This window comes from Cyprinus carpio, chromosome A12 (assembly GCF_018340385.1).
Source record: "Cyprinus carpio isolate SPL01 chromosome A12, ASM1834038v1, whole genome shotgun sequence".
NCBI lineage: Eukaryota > Metazoa > Chordata > Actinopteri > Cypriniformes > Cyprinidae > Cyprinus > Cyprinus carpio.
In genome coordinates this window covers 23,742,484-23,763,320 of record NC_056583.1, presented here as the reverse complement: position 1 = coordinate 23,763,320, position 20,837 = coordinate 23,742,484, and the positions used below count along the sequence as shown (strand labels likewise).

At 34.3% G+C, this 20,837-nt stretch overlaps 1 protein-coding gene across 1 annotated transcript in view; it reads left to right on the top strand.

Moving 5' to 3' along the window:
• Window positions 1-9,320: 9,320 nt before the first annotated feature.
• The window catches only part of LOC109092652 (dedicator of cytokinesis protein 1-like), a 195,070-nt gene continuing 183,553 nt past the window's right edge, over window positions 9,321-20,837 (top strand). The window contains exons 1-9 of the mRNA XM_042768077.1: window positions 9,321-9,330; window positions 11,585-11,668; window positions 12,613-12,653; window positions 12,760-12,815; window positions 14,542-14,638; window positions 15,005-15,124; window positions 17,195-17,395; window positions 19,300-19,457; window positions 19,966-20,047. Coding sequence (XP_042624011.1) covers window positions 9,321-9,330; window positions 11,585-11,668; window positions 12,613-12,653; window positions 12,760-12,815; window positions 14,542-14,638; window positions 15,005-15,124; window positions 17,195-17,395; window positions 19,300-19,457; window positions 19,966-20,047 — 849 coding nt within the window. The remainder of the gene's footprint in view (window positions 9,331-11,584; window positions 11,669-12,612; window positions 12,654-12,759; window positions 12,816-14,541; window positions 14,639-15,004; window positions 15,125-17,194; window positions 17,396-19,299; window positions 19,458-19,965; window positions 20,048-20,837) is intronic.

Sequence of the window (20,837 nt, the reverse complement as noted above, 5' to 3'; positions counted from 1 at the left end):
TTTGATAAAAAAATATATATTTTTAATGTTTTTTGGCTTTTCTTTTTTTATTTAGAATTTTTTTTTTTTAATTTAAATGTTCACATTTTTTATATTTTTTTTAATTATTTATTAATGTTTAAAATTTATTTTATTTTATTCACTTCATTCAGTCAGTTCTGTTCATTTCCGGTACATTGCTGGTATTACAGAGATTATAAATCAAGTATTTTAAGACTGCAGTTTCTGGGTAACACATTTGCATAATGCGTGACTATGTTCTAGCCTGTATGATAACCTGTATGATAAATAATAGATGTTTATATTTTCTATAGAGTGTTCAGAATACAGAACTATTGGAGTAGGCATATCGTTTCTGACACGCACTGTACGCCGTAGACCAATCACAACAGTTCCCTGAGCTCATTAAAAACATGCTTTTGATTGGCTGACATGATGATAAATGTACAGCATTAACCCCTTCTCTTCTGTCTCTCGTCATCTTTTCTTTTTAATTCTACTTGACTGCTTAACTGGGATCCAGGGGCCAGAATCTATTAAGAGAGTTTAAGAGAGAGCGGCGCTCTGTGAGGTGATGCTGTGAAGACGTTGATCTGGTCAGGATGGTCACTCGCTCTCGGCCAGGGGGTCTTCTCATGTGGCATTTACACACGCCTCTATAAAAAGACAAGGTTAATTAGTTTCATCCGTGTTTCGCTCCCGTCTCATTAATGCAGGATATTCTGAAGAGACTGCAGGCAGGAGTGCACAATTACCTCTTCTGAATTGTTTTTCTTTGTATAATCCAATTTTTTCTTTACACGTGTTGACCTTGGATTGACCTTTTTATGCCATACACATCATTTAATGTACTGGGACAATAATTGGATTTACCAGCCTTAATAGTGTAATGATTTCCATGAAAATGTTTTTGCTCTATTTTATGATGTACAGTTTTCTCTTCTGCTCACCAAAGCTGCATTTATTTAATCAAAAATACAGTTAAAAAACGTAAAATTATGAAAAATTATCACAATTTAAAATGTCAGTTTTTTTATGTGAATACATGGTAAAATGTAATTTATTGCTGTAATCAAATCTGAATTTTCATTGCTTAATCAAATCTGAATTTTGTGAATTGTTAATTAAGTTTATGTTTGTGTTTGATGATCTGACACCTGAAACAGTGTTACCACTGTATAAATATGTGGCTATAAAGAATCATGACTGCATGCTGTGCAAGCATAACAATAGTATATTTCTCAGACATTTATGCAAACTTCTCATAAGTAAATCTCAAGTGCAAGTCATTTATATCAATTACAATAACTCAGTTGCTTAATAGGCATACTACAGGTCAGTGTTAAAAATAATTGTTTTATTTTTCATGACCTGTTTGCTTGTATGTATTTTTATTTATTCATTTTTAATTATTTAGTTCGTTAGTTTGCTATTTTCAGTAATTTATTTACATTTTTAAATTTTTTTATTTAATTTATGTTTAGTTGTTTTTTAATGTTTTTTTTGATTTTCCAGAAAATATTACTGTTTTGTGATGCCATTACTTGAGGTGTTTCTGTACTTATAGTCTGGTAGTTTCTGTTTTTGTAAAGATGTTAGAGTTGATGGAATGTTGTTTGCAAGTATGCTTTATTTTTTCAGTACCGTTTGGTGCCATAGAAATTACATACACTTTTAAACATTGTCACTCTTGACCTGCTTTACTTTGGTAATAAGACAAAAAAAATACTTGATTTTATCCAGTGCATGTGATCTCAGAATGCTTTGAAAAAGCAATTTGTGGCTTTTAATTGACTTTGTTTTTTTTGATAGTTATATGAATTGATGATTTCTATAAGAAGGTGTGGGAAGAGTTACAAACTGTGATGAGAGCATCTGTTAATCCTTAGTATTAGCAGTAATAATAGTGCTGCTCACCTTTGCAAACACCGCTAATTAAGCAATATTGTTTATGGGTGCACATTTTGATCTGGTTTTGCTGTATGCATTAATGAAACAGATCATTTTGCTTGGCAAATATTGAGCTGTGAGGAAGCAGCGTGGTCTCTCTGCCGGTGTTATTAGCGTGGGCGTTTGCTGCTGTCTGGCCCCTCTACATTATACCCACAATCCTCTCTGCCTCAGTAGCGCTGACCCTCTCGTTCAGGGAGATTCCCGCTGTTTCTCACCTCCGCCGACCTTCTCCTCGCTCATCTCATTATCCTCGGCCCACACAGAAACCTGAACAGGACACGTCTATAAGCACACATTGTATACACCGCGGTATAAATGCGTGGCTAATTGCGTGTCTCCCCATCAGAAGGAATCGATCAGAACTGCAAATGGTATTTTAAGGCAGTGGATGTTTTCTCCTTATTGACTGTGATTTGAAGCGGTTTACACACTTATTTCGATTGGAAAATTTGATTCGGTCCCTCTTCATCTCTTTTGTCTCTTTTCACATTGTATTATTTAGCAGTGGGTGGTATAAACAAATTCATGATACAAGTAATTTCACAACTACTATTTGTTAGAAATTCAGCCCAAAAATGTCTACATTGTGAATGTACAGTATTACACATTCATCCAGAAATTCTTTCTTTCTTTCTTTCTTGCACCGCCCTTAGAGTTTATCTGAGGATAGTTTCAGATGAATTCAACAGATCACACGCACCTGAATGGAGAAAACAGCAAAACTATAGGCTTACATAAAAAGAAATATAGGCATATACATTAAATAGATTTCACTTAAATCATATTGACAGTTTAAAGAAACGAAAGAAAAAATGTGCTAAATTACGGTTTCATTGTGACACGTTCCAAAGTTTTCGGTAAGGAAAACGAAACCGTAGTTTTCTTTATTTTGCAAAAGCTTTACAGTTTTAATTATTTTGCAAAAGCTGTGCTGATATAGCCGATGTGAAGGATGATGTTTTATGTCAATGAAAGTACAAACACTATATAATAAATAATATTTTAGCATCCTGATACGTCGGGAACATGGAAACATTTGGATTCGTGCCGAATGAGAGAGGTAGGCATCAGCTTCACCTTAAATTCATTTGTTTTTGGATTGACGTTTTTATAGCCTAAACTTTAGATGATTTGTTTTGTAAACACTGTGTTTTATATGTTTGTAAACATTTTGCTTTAGACTACAAGCATTTTAGCCTTCATTATTTCGGAAGGTAATAGGGCTTATAAAAATGCGACGTGAGCCGTGACTTATGTTTTTTTTTTTTCACTCTCAAAACGCAATCTTATACAAGTGTTTTTTTTAACAATGCAGCAAACTTTTTTAAATATCTAAAAAAATTATTTGATGTCTTTAAAGTGTTGATAGATTTTTGTTTTTTGTTTAGTAGCCTACATTTGGCCAAAATCTAGAAAAGATGATGCTGTATTGGCTGTGACTAAGTGCAGTGGGTTATTGGCTAACGTTACCAGATCTCTCTCTCTTTTTCCGTTTTTTTTTGAGTAAAGAAAACTTTGTACTTTATTATTATTATTATTATTATTATTATTATTATTATTATTATTATTATTATTATTATTATTATTATTATTATTTTATTATTAGGCAAATTATAGGCAGAGAAAATTGTTTTAAAAAAATAACGTTATTAACCGGTATTTCTTCCATCCGAAACGATTTCGGAACGGTGATAATATCAGAGGAATGCAGGAACAGGAACATTAAAATATCGATTCTGCTCTGAATGAACCGATTTAATTTTTTTTTTTTCATTTTCAAGCCCTGATTAATACAGATTAAAATTTTTTTTTTAATGAAATAATTTATTAATTTATTTGTTTATTTAAATTAGTGAATTACATTTCATTGGATCAGTTAAAAATGCTGCATGTGATTTTTATAAAACATTTGATTTTTCCAGCAAATATTATACATTAATGTATAAAAATTGTATCTGATTTTTTACTGTAATATATATATTAGTAGCGATTTGAGTCTGATGTTGCACTAAATGTCTTCATGCGTATAACCTCGCTTCACTACATTTCCTACACGTGTTCTAGTATCCTTAACTCTATCATGCTAATTCTCCAAACAGTCTGGAGAAATTATTTTCCCATTATTAAATTTGGGGCCTGCAGAAGTTCAAGTGTACTTGGCCAATTAAATCGAAGCAATTAGACAGCAGGACTGTAGGTATGTTGGCATCACGGACGCTGACCCGCTGCTGTGTGATAATGATGACGCATCTGACCCGCTTCTGATTGGACATGACAGAAGCAGGCTCTGGGTCGGGTTTTCAGGCAGCTTTCAGTGGCGCCGCTGTGTGCTGGCGGATCTGCGCTTGATGCAAACAAGATAATTAGTGCAAGTTTGCCTCCCCTCATGATTGTCCTCCTGTCAGAATAATGTGGTGAGTCTAACAAAGATCTTTAGAAACACTATCGGACTTTGTGGAAAAGTGCTGGGTAATAATTAGTGTGATATGAAGGCGTTGCGATATGAAGTGTTACAAAAACAGGAAGTTCACATACAGTTGAAGTTGGTTTATTGATAGATGTTAATGCTGTTGAAAAAAAAAGCAGATGGGTTTGTTTTGTTTTGTTGATCAGCTGCTTGAAACATTTTAATACAATAACACATACAGAGCAAATATTTTACCTTACAAGACTCACCACACACAAATCATAAAGGCTGATTTATTCACTTGGTATGTTGTGCTTATGACAGTCATATATGTATGTGTTTTTGAAATGCTTATTTGTATCAAAATGTACAAGACATACAAGCACGGGACTCGATGCAAAATCTGTTCTGATTCATTAATCCAATGCAAGAAATATCATTTGTTTGTGAAGTTAATATTAACATGTGCATATAAATGTGCACTGACATGTTTTGCAGATTGAGTTTATTGGAAGCCACAGGTGTTTTTAATACAAATGTCAGTTTGTTTCCCAAACAACCAGTTGATTTAACTACTAGCCCTGAATTATTAGACTGGTTTCCAAAAATGTATTTCTATTTTATTTTGTTTTATTTTATTTTATAATTCATTTTATCCATTCGTAACAGAAGTTGAATTCTCACATGTATGTTATAATTATTGTGTGGGAATGGCCAGCATAATGAACAGGAATTATTAAAACTGTGCCTGTTAGCCAGAATCCTGCTCTGAATTTCAGGCAATCATTACAGATGTTGTTTTAATGCACTGATGTGTTATGTTTTTTGTCTGTAGATATCTTCAGCTTCATCAGGCTTGTTTCTACCTGTTGGCTGAAAACGGTCTCAACACGATGATATCTCATCTCTTAATCAGTCTCTTTTCCGCATTCTCCACTTCTACAGTTTAATTCAAGCACTTCTCTTTCTTTCTCTCTGTTTTGTCATACTACTATCACACTACCATACTATTTATGCTAGTTCTGCAATATGCATTCATTTCCTGTATGCATGTAGTATTCAGATAACCTAATACTTTTGCTAAGATATGCCGTATTCAACCAGAGCACACTGCATGAAATACTGTATCCCACACCTGTATACCAGGCAAATTTTTATATTATTTAGTGAAAGTGACGTGACATACAACCAAGTATGGTGACCCATACTCAGAATTCGTGCTCTGCATTTAACCCATCCAAAGTGCACACACACACCATGAACACACACCCGGAGCAGTGGGCAGCCATTTATGCTGCGGCGCCCGGGGAGCAGTTGGGGGTTCGGTGCCTTGCTCAAGGACACATCAGTCGTGGTATTACCGGCCCGAGACTCGAACCCACAACCTTAGTGTTAGGAGTCAAACTCTCTAACCATTAGGCCACGACTTCCCCTTATTTACTTATTATATAATGATTTTTATTTCAAGTAATGATCTTTGTATGGTCTTGGTTAACTAAAACAAACCTGATATACACGTAATAAGGTCAAATATAGTTCAGCAAATATTCAAATATTTAGTGTCTGTGTTAAATTTCAGGTTAATTGAAGGGGCTCAGTCTCAGCACCCGCATGAACAAACATGATTGTCTGTGATCTGTAATTCATTTGAGGTGGAAACTGTGATTTCTGTATCACGCAATTAAATTGGGAGGCTCTTTTTTTTTCAGCCGAGTCTAAATGAATGTGATCAGAGCGCAAATTGCAATTAAACATTGTTACAAGAAAAGAAGCTCATGCTGTTTTTTTCTCATTTCATTGGAAGCAGGGCAGGACTTGTGCTTTAGTTACAAGAAAACCCCAGTCCCATGTCTCTGCCATGCTAGACCCTCCTTCAGTTGTAGGTTTATGAGCTGTGATTTAATCAGGTGAAAACTGTAAGTTCAATTGGTTAGAAGCAATAATAGTAAACTAGACCTTTTTGTCTTTAGCACAAATGCCTCGGAGTGAGAAGCGTGGTTAAGTTTAATACTCAGGGTTGAGGGTTTGTCCAAACACCACTAATAAACTGCAAGATGGACCAGACTTGATAGCGACACCGAAATGTCTGGCTAAGTGAGACAATAAACCCCTTTATTACTCTTCCAGACCTCAAAGAGAAGCTGTCGACCCGCTCCTATGTTATAAAACCTTTCTGGCTCTCTGGAATTGATAGAAGTTTTGCTCGAGGACCTTCGTTGTGCCATCTGTTCTGTTAGAAATTGTTCAAGTTCTGCTTTATCCTCGGCGTCTTTTGATTCCAAGTCTTTTTCTCTTCTGCTGAAGTATACCTGCTCTCCATGCTATGGGCGGCTCACACAATCTTGGCTGTAATGGCCGGTTATTTTCCGGCTGGAGTTACTCCTCATCACCTACAACCAGATATCTGAGATTATTTTAGCATTCCTTTTGTCTGCTTTTGACTCAGTGACTTCAATAGGGCTGTGCACATCTCATTCAATCATAACGTGCTTGAAAATGCCCATGCTTCAGCCCTTAGGTCTGTTCAGACCATTTCTGCAGGTCTGGTGTAAACCACGGTAAAAGGTCTTAGTGGTTAGTTTTACTGTTTCATATTTCAATTATCATTTAAACCGTATTTGATTAGAAAAACTGTTTTCTTCACGATAAAGCAATGAGTGCTGAATCCAGCGGTTTTGTGTATCACTGCACATCACCCTTGGCAAGATAAACAATAATGAATATAATAACATTTATAAATAAATCAAATAAAGTAAATCAAATAATCAGTATGGCATCATATGCTGCAAATCAGTCTTTTTTTTTAAACTAAAACACAGAAAACAGATGCTGAGAGGTGAGCAGATGTAGGCCTGTGAGTGAGAAAATTTCATATATGGTGTTATGGTGTTTGAGCTCCATAAGATGAGGCATGTTACACTGGAACATTCACTTCCCATTTACTGTCACTGTCAGGAACTATTTATTAGCGGAAGGATGGAATTAAATTATTTTACTTCAAAGAGGTAACATATCAATACATACATTGATGGTTGTAATATTTGTATTGTGTGATAACTCTTTTATTACTCGAGGCGTGCTGCATTGTGACTTGTCTACGCCCTTCAGCCATGACTTGTTCACAATGCAGCACGGGAAGCAGACTGAGAGAAATTATATGAAAGAATGTATGAATGAATGAATTCCATGAATGCACAAGGTCTTCAGAAAAGCCTAATAAAACAGTTTATGAGCACCTGCTTTGTTTCCAGTGGTTACCATGGAAACTGCTCTATTTCTGTTTTTCCATAAGCGCCACCTGCTGTCAGACACTGGAGTTACATTTTCATTCAGCCTGTCAGCTGTTTTGTTCAGACTAATGCGAAAAATCATATATATAAATATAAATATATAATAATACACACACACACAAACACACACACACACACACACACACACACATATATATATATATATATATATATATATACATATACATTTTCAAATTTCATAAAATTTCAGCCTTTAACTCATTTTTAAGATTAAAATTTTCTAGCGTTTCATCGGTATCCTGTGATGTAGATACAGGTTTGGAGTTCAGGCGAGTGACTGATGCAGCTGGTGTCTGTGTTCGGCTCAATGGGCTCCATTTACTCAGAGCCAGGCTGGAAGAGAGGAGGCTGAAGCGTCTGCTTTCTCTCTCGGGGTTCACAGGCACCTCTAGGGACCTGAACTTCCTGTCAAAGTCTCTCTCACACACGGGTCGTCTAATTCTTCTCTGATCCTCTTTGTGTGTCTCCCTTCCTCTCTTCCTCTCTCTGTTTAGTCTCCTTCCTTCAGCTCTGATCTGAAACCTATTGAGCTGCACAACAGAAGAATGTTTTTGGGCATCATGTGCACATGAAAGCTACAAACAATTGACAGTGAAATTATTCTGCCTTATACCTTGTTTTAGGCAGCATTAAATCAAATCAAATCAAATCAAATCAAATCAAATCAAATTCAGTTCAATTCATTTCATTTCATTTCATTTCATCCCTAAGTTGCCAGGAATGATTATTGATTGCTCAATTGGTTATCTCAGTGTCATCAAGATGGTAGAATTCATTTTATTTTATATATATTTTTATAAAATATAAAATTTATTTAAAAAAAGTTTTATTTGCTCACATGGTTACCCGAGTAGCATCAGGATGGTAATATTCATTTTATTTTATATATATATATATATATATATCATATATTTAATTTAATTAAAATTTGTATTTTATATAATTTTATTTGTCCACATGCTTATCACAATAGGTTCAGGATGCAAAGATTTTTAATTATGAATTTTATTTCTAGTTTTTATTTGATATCTTGGTTATCTCAATAGTATCAGGATGCTATTTTTATTTTTTTTGTTGTTGTTTTATTTGCTTGCTTTTTATCTCAGTAGCATAGCAGGTGGTAATATTAATTTTTTACTATAAATAATGATTTTTAAATATGAATTTTATTATTCTTATTTTATTTTATTTACATTTTATTTTATTTACTCACTTCTCAATAGTGTTGCTAATATTTTAATTTATTATTTATTTGTTTTTGTTTTTTTGCTCACTTGGTTTTCATTTGTAGTGTCAGGATGTTAATTTTTTATTTTACAAATAATATATAAAAAAAAAAATAATTGTATTTTATTTTTTTGTTTGTTTGTTTGTTTTTTTTTTGTGTAGAGTTTTTGTTTTGGAAGTTTGCTGCCAATATATACAGACACTGAGGTGGCTCAATTTTTTCCTCAGTTCCTCTATTTCACGTTCTAAAGTTCTCTTATATAATTAATAACCTGTAGCGGTTTGCATTATTGTGCTGCGTTAGCCACCTGTTTAGCCAGGCTTTGAAATTCCAATCACAGCAGTCTGAGCTGATCTCATATGATCATTTGTGTGTTTAAGTGTGCATTTCCTCGAGTGTGTGTGAGAGAAAGCTCAGAACGATGTCATCTGGTACAGTGTTCTTCCTACTAAGATAAGAGCTGGATCTGTGGCGGTTTGTGACTCGTATGCACATTAGGGACATATTCTCAACCATTTCCTTTTCCTCTTTTCTCTAGGCATTACTCTGCTCTGATATCATGGCAGTGTCTCTCTCCATGTATTTTTTTTGTTTGTTTGGTTTGGTTTGTTTTTTTTGGTGTGTCTGTCTGTCTGTGAGTGATTATTAATTGAGTGCGTGATTTATGTTGAATAAGAGATTCATTGTGAAGTTTATAGAGCTTCTTTGATTATAACAGAACTTTGTGAAATAATTATTGACTAAGATGAGTGATGCTTTTAGTGATAATAAAGGGAGTGCACTTTGCATGCTTTCTAGGCTATAATCCATTCCGAATTTACATGAAATTTTAATTTTTCGGACACATACATGCTACAATGTTTCAAGAGTTACATCAGAATATTTATGCTGGATTCATTCTAGAAATATCAGAGATTGACACAGTGATAACCAAAGCAATGGACGGGACAAAAATGCCTCAGTGATTTCTTCTGGAACTGGTCCTGGCCAAACTTCCACAGACCGCACACCTGAGTGAGATCCAGTTCACGGAATGAAAGTGTGTAAACGTTATTGAGATCGGGACATATCAACCATTTCATTTCCAGTAACGGACAGTAGAAAGTTCACAAATTAATGGTATGCAATATGACAGACTAGTCCCACAACTGATAGAAATTAGAAATTATATTAGAACTAATATTTAGAAAAATAACATTAATTAGACATAATAATAAGTAGGGCTGCACTATTAATCGCATGCATTTGTCATGCGTGTCTCATCAGTAAAGCTGGTTCCGTGATTAGCGGTAAATATCCGTCACCTGTTTTCAAATGCACCGGGAGTTCATACACAGAGCCGTAGTTCACTGACAAGCTACGCAATATCGTGTTCATAATCGAATGCGATTAATCTCAATTATGAACAGAATATTGCGTAGCTTGTCAGTGAAGTACGGCTCTGTGTATTAACTGCCGCTCCCGTTTGAAAACAGGTGACAGACATTTACCGCTAATCACGGAACCGGCTTTACTGATGAGACACGCATGACAAATGCATGCGATTAATCGTGCAGCCCTAATAATAAGCGAGTACTAAAATTACTAAAACTTAAAATTAATGCAAAATAGAAGATTAAATTATAAAGCTTATTAAAAATATATAAAAACTAATAATCATGAAAGCAAATGACTAAAACTTACAAATAAAAAAATACAAATAAAATGTAAATCACATAAATAAAGGCTAATTCAATGTGAATAAATACTGTAGTAGTAGTAGTATAGTGTAGGAGCTCTTTTAAACAGTTGATTAATATTAAAATCTGAAATGTCATGTGGCAGTTGTTTGCTTGTGTCTATCTGGTGTTTTTTTTTTAATAACTTATGATTGTTGGTTTGCATGCGTGTAATTGCAGGTACACAGAGTGTTTCTCAGACTCGCCATCTAAAAGGACGTGCATTGAAATGTTTTTGTCATGTAATGCTGCAGAGGTGTTTAATTCAGTTTCAGGGAAAGAGATAGATTACAGAGAAAAATGACTGCTTTGTGTTTCTGGGTGTGTGTGTATGCTTTCAAAAGGCCCACGGTGAGAATATTGTGTAATTACTCTCTCTCTGCTGAGAGACTGTGTGTTAGCAGAGAGAAACAGCATGAGTTTGTGCTGGTGAGAGTCCGACTGAGACCGAAATAGAGACAGTAATTAACCCTCACAGGTCTCGCTCTCCTCTCGTCCTCTGCTGTCTCTCTGTCACTGGGTCGTGTGGGTCATTCAGGGTCGCTGAGAAACCCTGTGTGGAACGTCAGCGGCCCGGGAAGATGAACACACTGGTAAAACTCAACTCCTAGAACATCTGTCTGTTTACTAAAGGCATCACACGCTTCCTGAAGGATATACCAGCGTAATGAGTGTTAAGATAATTATGGATGGTGATTTTTACTGCCAAGCCAGAAAAATACATTCAATCACCATTAAAGTAATTAAAGTGGTTATTCACTGATTCAACACTTTGCATTCAGTCATGATCTTTTGGGTGCTTGTATGTGTCAGATTGGAGCTGCTGATTGTTGCTGATCTGCTGTTGTTTGTTGTGTAGTCAGTTATTGCATTGCTGCAGCATCTATAACTCTCTCTCTCTCTCACACACCAAGCAGAAATTGATGCCATGTGTCTCAATAAAGTGTTTTATGTTCTCTGTCTGCAGCAATCTATAACTATGATGCTCGCAGTGATGAAGAGCTGTCCTTACAGATCGGAGACACTGTACACATCCTGGAGACTTACGAAGGTGAAACACACACACACACACACGCACGCGCACACACAGACAGATTCTTATGTTGTAACTAGATGTGACACAGCAAATTATTCAAGCTCAACCATTTAAGCCTTCACCAAAGCTATTTTAAGAAAAATTAATTGATCAATAAGTATTTATTTTAATTATGGAAAGAAATATAACTACAAAACAAAATAATTTATTTTTTGTTTTCACTTTAAATGTAATTTATTTTTAATTTAATTAAATTGCAATTTTTAATTTAATTTAATTTAATGTAATTTGTTTTTCTTATTTAATTTTCTTTTTTGTTTTCTATTTTATTTTTAATTAAATTTTTCTTTATTTTAGTTTATCTACTTTTAGTTTTGTCTTATTTAATTTTATTTTGTTTTATCTTTTATTATATTTTATTTCATGTGGAATATGTCTCTTTATTTTTGAATGTTTATTTCATGTTTACTCCTTGAAAATTACAAAATCACACATCATATTTTTCAATTGTATTTTGGTTTAAGAGTTGCAATGATTGCAAACCTCATTTAAAAGAAACTTAAAACAGTTCATATAACATTTAAATTATCCTTGATATTTTCTAAAGGTTAAGTACCACATCTTAGTTTCACACATTATTTAATACCCCATATATGTGAAATCCTCCCTGTTGCCAATTCATTTCAGTCACCTTTCACCTTTTAAGACACAGATATGTGATCATCAGAGCTTTCCTCTCTCTGATCTCTGTAACACACACTTTAGTGTTGAATGATTTGTTTGTACCTTGTGGACATGGCCGCCACCTCACTTCATTTCTCCAGGAGATTTATGAAACATGTCTTCTATAATCTCAGAATATTGTTTTCTAGATGTGCTATAGGACACAGTGGTGTCTCTTTGTAATCTAATTGTTGGCATTTGCATCTGACTGCTGTGATATTTCTTGCTCTTCTCAGGATGGTATCGAGGGTATCGGCTGAGGAGAAAATCGAAGAAGGTGAGTTACTGTATGAAACGCTTCCAAAGTACAGTCAGTTTTCTTCTTCGATTCACTCATTCAGCAGGCCTCGACTTGAATTTTCCATTGTTTCCTCTATGTACAGGGCGTGTTTCCGGCTTGTTACATACATCTGAAGGAGGCCACGGTTGAAGGCAATGGGTCAGTATGTTCATTTAGATTCCTGAAGGTTTGCAGTTAGGTGAATATGAAATAAACATTAGCAACATCTTAGCAGACATTAGCACTCGTTCCAGACAAACTCATTTCGGCCAGATTGCAAATTCTTCGTGGAGAAAGCAATCCCAGGATTTGTTGTGACGAACTCAACGGGAGAAATGTTGACTATAAATCTGCTTATGTTTCATTCACTACTTAAAAGTATCAGAACTAGATGTAGTTTAGTTAGTTTGTCCAATTAAAAATGGATTAATTACCAGCGCAGAGCAGTGCAGATTTAGAGTATTGTGACATTATCTTATTAGCTTAACCGTTGTGAGTCATGTCTCCCATGTGCAAAGTAAAGCGTATTTGTAAATTGAATTGGATTGAATTTTTTTTTATATTTTATTTTATTTTATTTTATTTTATTTTATTTTATTTTATTTTATTTTATTTTATTTTATTTTATTTTATGTTTTTATTTTGTTTGTTTTATTTTATATTATTTTTTGTTTATAATTTGTCTATTTTTTGTTTATCATTGCTAAAAAAATGATAAATTCATGCAAATAATGATTTTAAAATAATATAATGGAATAATGGCAAACCTCATATAAAATTAATATTTATGTAATATTTCATTTATCCAAAACATTTTCTGATGGTTACGTAGCATTTCTCAGTGATCATTTGTTAAAAATGTTCCTCTCTTCTATAATTCATTATTTTTAAATATTATTTTTTAATCATTTTTTTACTTAATTTTTTTTTTTTTTAATAATTTTTTCAATTTTTGTTTGTTTGTTTAATGTTGCTAAAAATAAAAATTAATGCAAACCATGGTTTTAAAATGTTTTGAAATTCATTTTATGTGAGGTTTGCCATTTTTTGCATATTTAATATTTATATACTGTTTAATTTGTCCTTGACATTTTCTGAAGGTTAAGTGCTATCTCTTAAGGGCTCATTTGCAAAGAAAAAAAAAACCCTTCTCTTATATATTTCATTATTTTTTAAGAGTTTCACACTCTATTTAGTGCCCTATTCATGTAAAGACCCATAAACTCCTCAATTTCTGTCACCTCTCACCATTTTAAGACCTTTAAACACAGATATTTTCTTATCTGACCTTCTGAGTCTCCGTGATGATCCGGTTGCTGCTTTTGATGGCAGTTCCCTATGTAGGTAGCTTACTATGATTTGGAACATCCTCATTAAATGTTAAGCTCCTTTGCTGCATCTGAAGATCCTGTTACTTTTGTTATTGGTCTGATTATTTCAGCGTCGCTCACTGAAACCAGCCTGAAGCAGTTAACAATATTCTTCCCATAGACGTCTTACTAAGTTAGCGCCCCAGCAGCCCATTGCTAGCCCTAATGGGAGATTTTGGAGTTCGAAATGGATTTTCTAGTGTGGTTCAGGAATATAATACGCACGAGTGAGTGCTGGTTTGGTGTGAGTGTGTGAGAGTAATTGGAATCGTGAGCAAAGCCCTGCTCAGATTTCATAACAGCTCTTTTTAACTGATGCTGGTAATTAGTTTTCATTGGCATGAAGGGATGTGATGACTCAGGGTCCTCAGGAGCCTGTAGTAAGCAGGATTTACTGACGCGAATGCAGTGAGATGCAGTTAAACAGCGTATTGTTTGCACACAAGCAATATTCTTGGAAAACTCCTTCACTTATTGTGCTGTTTCTGTTTTGCACTCTATCACTGTTCTTCTAGACAAAAGGAGACGGTCATTCCTACTGAGATTCCACTCATTCATGAGGTCACGACTACGTTGAGAGAATGGGCAGCAATATGGAGGGATCTATATGTGGTAAGTTTGTGTTTATTCCAAATTTAAGTTCTGTTTCCCAAAAGTTGCACACTCTTCCTCTGCATACTTAAAAGCATGCGGTGTTGCTCCAAAGTGTACGTGGTTCTAAAGCATGCCATAAGTGGACAAATCAGGACAAGATGTTGAAAAGCTCCTAGATGATATACAAAAAAGTAAAGCTTGTTTTCAAACCTTTTTGAAAAGCATCTCACTGAAAGTTTGTTAATTACATAAGCAAGCAATATGACCCTCTGGGGCTCTTTGTCTACAGTGATTAAGAGCATCCGCCTTTATGCTGCAGCATGTGCTTTAATGTATTAATTAACACGCATTGCAGGGTTTAACCAGACTTTGTGTTTCCAACAGGGTGACAAGCGTGAGATGTTCAACACGGTCCGAGACATGATCTACGACTTGATCGAATGGCGCTCCCAGATTCTGTCCGGCACGCTTCCACAGGACGAGATGTCCGAGCTCAAACAGAAAGTAAGTTATATGTTGGATTGTCTGTGGGAAGTATTATGAACACACTCACACAAGCTGCTGACTGGTGCTGATCAGGTCATGTTGGAACAGGGAGAGCGTGAGCTGGAAGTCACGACTGCAGTCCGTTTCATAAAATCTGACTTTTAATGAAAGCGTTTTATTGCTCTTCATTTTGATTCAGGGTCTGTTTTTGCTATGAAGGGTCATTGTGAAAGACTTACAGCACTTCAGATTTCAGCACTTTATCCATTTTCATTTGTGGAAGAAAAGATGTTATCAATCAGTGGTATGTGCTGTTATTTGGAGTTAAAAGTTTAATTCATTAACCCTAAGTGTTGAATGGTTACGCTATTAGATGATTCTCATCTGGCAAACAATAAAACTAAAGTAGACTTGCATTGAAGAACCAGTAAGTATATGCCCAGAACACCCTAGCAACTGCATAGCAACACCCTGGCAACCATCCACAACACCTGGTGGTGTGTTTTTTGCATGTGCACTTCAGGCATTTTCAGATAATCTTCAGGAAACTCACAAAAAAAAAAAAAAACTAATTTAAATGGATAGTTCACCCAAAAATTAAAAAAAATGCTGTTTAATTTACCCTCAGGCCATCCAAGATGTAGGTGACTTTTTTTCTTCAGTAGAACAGTAAAGAAGATTTTTAGCTGAAACTGTGGTGCTTGGTGATTCATAAAATGCAAGTCAGTGGCTTCCAGCACTTTGAGTCAAAAAATACATATCAAGCAACACAAAATGAATACTTGTGGGTCCTGACGATATGTTGAGGTCTTATGAAGCGCAACAATCGGTCTGTGAAAGAAACTGAACATTATTTACAACATTATTACCTGTAATCCAGAGTCACAGGCAAACAGTCTTCGTTCAGCAAAAAAGTCTTAGTTAAAGTGTTATAAGCCATGAACCAACCAGCTACGAGGTCATTCATAACATTACAGTGTTTTATTTGAAGCAAAAAGTATTTTAAAATCAGCCAAAAGGTCAAAGGTACAAGACTATGTACTTAAGCATAAATGAGGGAAAGAACTACAATCCCTAAAGTAATTGAATTAAAAATGGAAAAAAATAATTATATCAATAGAATTATATCTATAGAAACAATATATATTTTTAAGTTTATTGCTAAATATGCATCAATGTACAAATATTTAAATACTTTGTCTTTACCTGATTTGCTTGCTGTGTCTCTCTGGTTGGTGGAATTTCATGTACAGCATCATGGATAATGTCATTTTTCACCAAATTCAGTATTAAATTTTGTTCATTTTGAAATAATGTGAACTGACGCTGCAACAAAAGCATATAGCATCATTTAACAACATCGGAACTCAACATTTGTGTGTGTGTGTATATATAAGTGTGTGTGTGTGTATGGATAGCAACACCCTGGCAATCATCCATGTGTGTGTATATATATATATATATATATATATATATATATATATATATATATATATATATACATATTGACATTATATTTCTGGAACTCAACCACTATTGTAGAGTTGCATCGTATCAACCAATGCTGTGAGTTTGGGCCAGGGCTAATTGTTCAGCTGATCAAAGGAAGACAGGGAGACCAGTTTGAATACTTTACAGTTCCATTTAGTTATTCTAATTGCACGCTTGGTCTTCTCTCTGCTCATTGAACACATTTAAAGCCGTCTAGTAGCAGCAGGTTTATTATTACCTCTCTCAGAGCATTTGGTCTTCCTGTTAACTTCAGCAGGAGGAAGTGAGCATACGGTAGGATGATAGAGCCGCTTAGGTGAAAAAGTCACTAGTGACACACACGCACAAACAACTCTTAGTTCTCAGTTCTCTTTCTTTGTCAACTTTATTAAGTGAAAGTTTTTTTTTTTTTTTTTCTCGATACAAATCCAGAATGCCCATAGTAACCACATAGCAACATGCTTGAAACCATTGATAACACCTACCACTTATTCCTCTGAAATCAATGTAATCTGTCTTATTCTTTTTCTCTTATGCTCATTTTCACATTCATTTAGTAGGTAATGTCCAAGTAGATGCATTCGTTTGGATTAGTAGAACTCAAATCGTCATCTCTTTCAAACAACTGTGTTTTTCCTACACTGTTTTTGTGTGTTTGCCAGGTATTTAGATCTGGATCTGGTGGTGAGAGATAAAGACGGGAATATTCTGGATCCTGACCTGACCAGCACCGTCAATCTGTTCCGAGCACATGAAACCGCATCCAAGCAGATTGAAGCTCGCATCCAAGAGGAGAAGGTAAACCATATTAGACATTATGGCACTAATTTCAACATGCTGGTTTTTTTTCTGATGTCTGTAGTTCATTTGGATTGAAATATTTGAATGGGTTTGTTGGTGTTATTGGATTGTGTATGTACCTGAGAGGCCTGAGAGCTGACGGCACACTCACGTTTTCTCATCACCACTTGCTGTGATGTTTAATATACACCTTGAATGTTAACTGTTGCTTCATATTTATATTTGGATGTGACTACTTTGTCAAGCACAACCTATAAACCACATGAAAAGTCCCTGACCACAGCTCTGAAAAACCAACGCTGATGTGTGAGAGCTTACACAGGAACAGTGAGAGCGCACCATCTCACTTCCCATCTTAACTGTGGGACTCAGTGTGATACACGGCTGGGGGATATAGCTTAAAAAAAGAAGGCTCAATCAGAAGAACCACTGCTTTCAAACAGCCATTGGAGACGCACAAGTTTTGTGCAATAAATAAAGTATAGCAAAAAACTTCAAAGATTTAAAAAAGCAATAAAATATGTGTATTTTAATATATTAATAATATTAAAAAAACTCTTTAGTTTAGTGTCCAGTTCTCACTATTTACTGTTTGTTTATTAGCATGCATATTTCTAGCATATTGGTTGTTAATTAGTACTTCTAAAGCACATATTAATGCCTTCTGCATGATCTTAATCCACCCCATACCTAAACTTAATAACTACCTCACTAACTATTATTAATTAAGAGTTTAAGAGATTGATAAGGAGTTGCAAATAAGTAGTTAGTTTTGGAGAATGTAGTGTTTAATAGTGAAAAAAAATAAAAAATTGTTCATATACATATTTATATAAACAATAATTAAAGCACATTTTCCACACTGTTTTCACTAAATAAACACAAGAATGCTATTTTATAATTTTTGCTTATATGCACTTTGCAATTCTAGCAATACACAACAATATTAACCTACATGTATTTCAATATATGTAACATACAATATGTATTGTATAATTTTAGTATTTCGGTTATTTTTATATTATTATTTTGTATTATTACGGTCTTTTGGAAACCTAATGGTCATTTGAAATGCTCAATAAAATCAACAACATATTCATGACATTTCTTAGTTTTATATCGTCAGAAAAACAGTGCAAATACAGTTGTGCATTAAAGTTTACATACCCCTTGCAGAATATGCAAAATGTTCATAATTTTATCAAAATAAGAGGGATCATGAAAATCGCATGTTATTTTTTTATTTAGTAATAAAATAACTTAAATAAGCTCACATAATATATGTTTATATATATACAAGACAAAATAATAACTGAATTTCCAAAAATTACCCCATTCAAAATTTTACATACCCTTACATGCTCTTAATACTGTGTGTCATTTCCTGGATGATCCATGTTTTTATGTTTTGTGATAGTTGTCCATAAGTCATTGTTTGTTCTGAAAAGTTCAACTGCTTCCTGTTCTTCTGAAAAATCCTCCAGCTCCTGCACATTCTTTGGTTTTCCAGCATCTACTGCATATTTGACCGCTTTCCATCAGTGACTGCATGATTTTCAGATCCATCTTTTCACACTGAGAACAATTGAAGGACTCATACATAACAATTACAAAAGGTCAAAACATTTACTATCAGTCTGTCTTGTTGGAAACCAGTATGACAAGATGAAATTCTGAAAATACAACAGCACTGCTGTCCTGCCTTTCCCAGCTGACCCTACCCAGATGTTCACTGTCCTTGAGTCTCTTTCAGCAGATACAGACTTTATATGGGATATAGATTCTTTGAGACAGACAGCCACTAACATCTGTGTAATCAGTCTTGCTGACTTTAAGACTCAAGTTTGAAAGACTAACTGTGTGCTCAGATGCCATCATTTTTTATGTATTTATATTTTCAGTCTCAGAAGCAGAACATGGATTTGAGCCGGCAGGCCAAGTTTGCCTCCACGCCCTCGTTCGCCCTGTTCGTCACACTCAAGAACGTCGTGTGCAAAATCGGAGAAGATGCAGAAGTGCTGATGTCGCTTTATGACCCGATTGAGTCCAAGTTTATCAGGTCAGTGCACACACAAACTCAAACTTACAGATGTGTATCCACATCCTAAACATTGCTTCTGTCAAATAGAACTTTGTTCAGAGATTAAGATTTTATATATATATATAATTTATTTATTTATTTATTTATTTATTTATTTATTTATAATTATTTTTTTTTACATTTAGTTTTTTTTTGTATCTAAATGTTATAATAAATTTTGATATTATTAGAATTTTTTTTTATGTTGTAATATTATTTAAATCAATTGTAATAATTTGACAATAGTTCGACCCTCATTTGAGAGCCTCAGTAACCAGTAACCCTGATGTTTCACATCCTCAGTAGTAAATCAACCACAGCGTCTGTGCCATGCACACAGTTCTCAGTGGTTCGTTTCAGCAGTAAATGATCTTGTTGTTAAACTTAAGTATATGTGTTCATTGGGAATCAGTCCTATGTTCTTGACACTGCTGCTGTTCTGTAAAAATATTGCCATTTAATATCTGTTGTTTTTACATTCTTGCAGTGAAAACTATCTTGTGCGCTGGTCCAGTTCAGGTTTGGTTAAAGACATCGATCAGCTCCATAACCTGCGTGCCGTATTCACTGTATGTATTATTTTGGGCTTTACTTTTGACACTTTTTATTCAGGATTATCATAGAGAGATGGAGAAATGGTATTGGGACATAATGCAGACCTGTATTACCCACATGAGCACCACGACTTATTGATAACTACTTTTTAATCTGGAATTCAAACGCAACTACATAAATGATTGATTTAAAACTCTGCATGGGTATTAATACCAATAAGGTGTCACACATGAGATGACTAATGCTAACTTGATGCTTGTAGTTCTAGCTGGGCAAATCCAGTAAATGTAACATGCAAATATTTGGTTAAATCTATTTGTATCTGTACTTTTCTCTTCCAGTGTTATTATAGTTTTATTTATATAATGTTATATTTTTTAATTCCCCCCCCCCCCCACTCCAGATTTTCATTTTAATTTTGGTTAGATTTTAAGTCATTTTAATTTGTGCTTTTGACTGTTTTATTTTATTTTATTTTATTTTATTTTATTTTATTTTATTTTTAGCTCAGTTTTAGTTGTTATTTTTCCAGTTAGTTATTTTAGTGCTTTAACTTAACATTATTTCAGTTAGTTTCAAAGGCAGCATTTCTAACTTTCATTTTAATCCCTTTCAGTTTTTCATCTAATATTATTTTATTTCACCTTTATTATTAAATGAACACTAATGTTTTTAATAGTTTTAGTATTAGTTTTAGTTAACGATATCAATCCTGTTCTCTGCTAAAAATGCATGCAATGCTGTATTAAAAGTTGGCTGAAAATGTGGGAGCCTGATAATGAGATGTTTTAAAATGGTATCTAG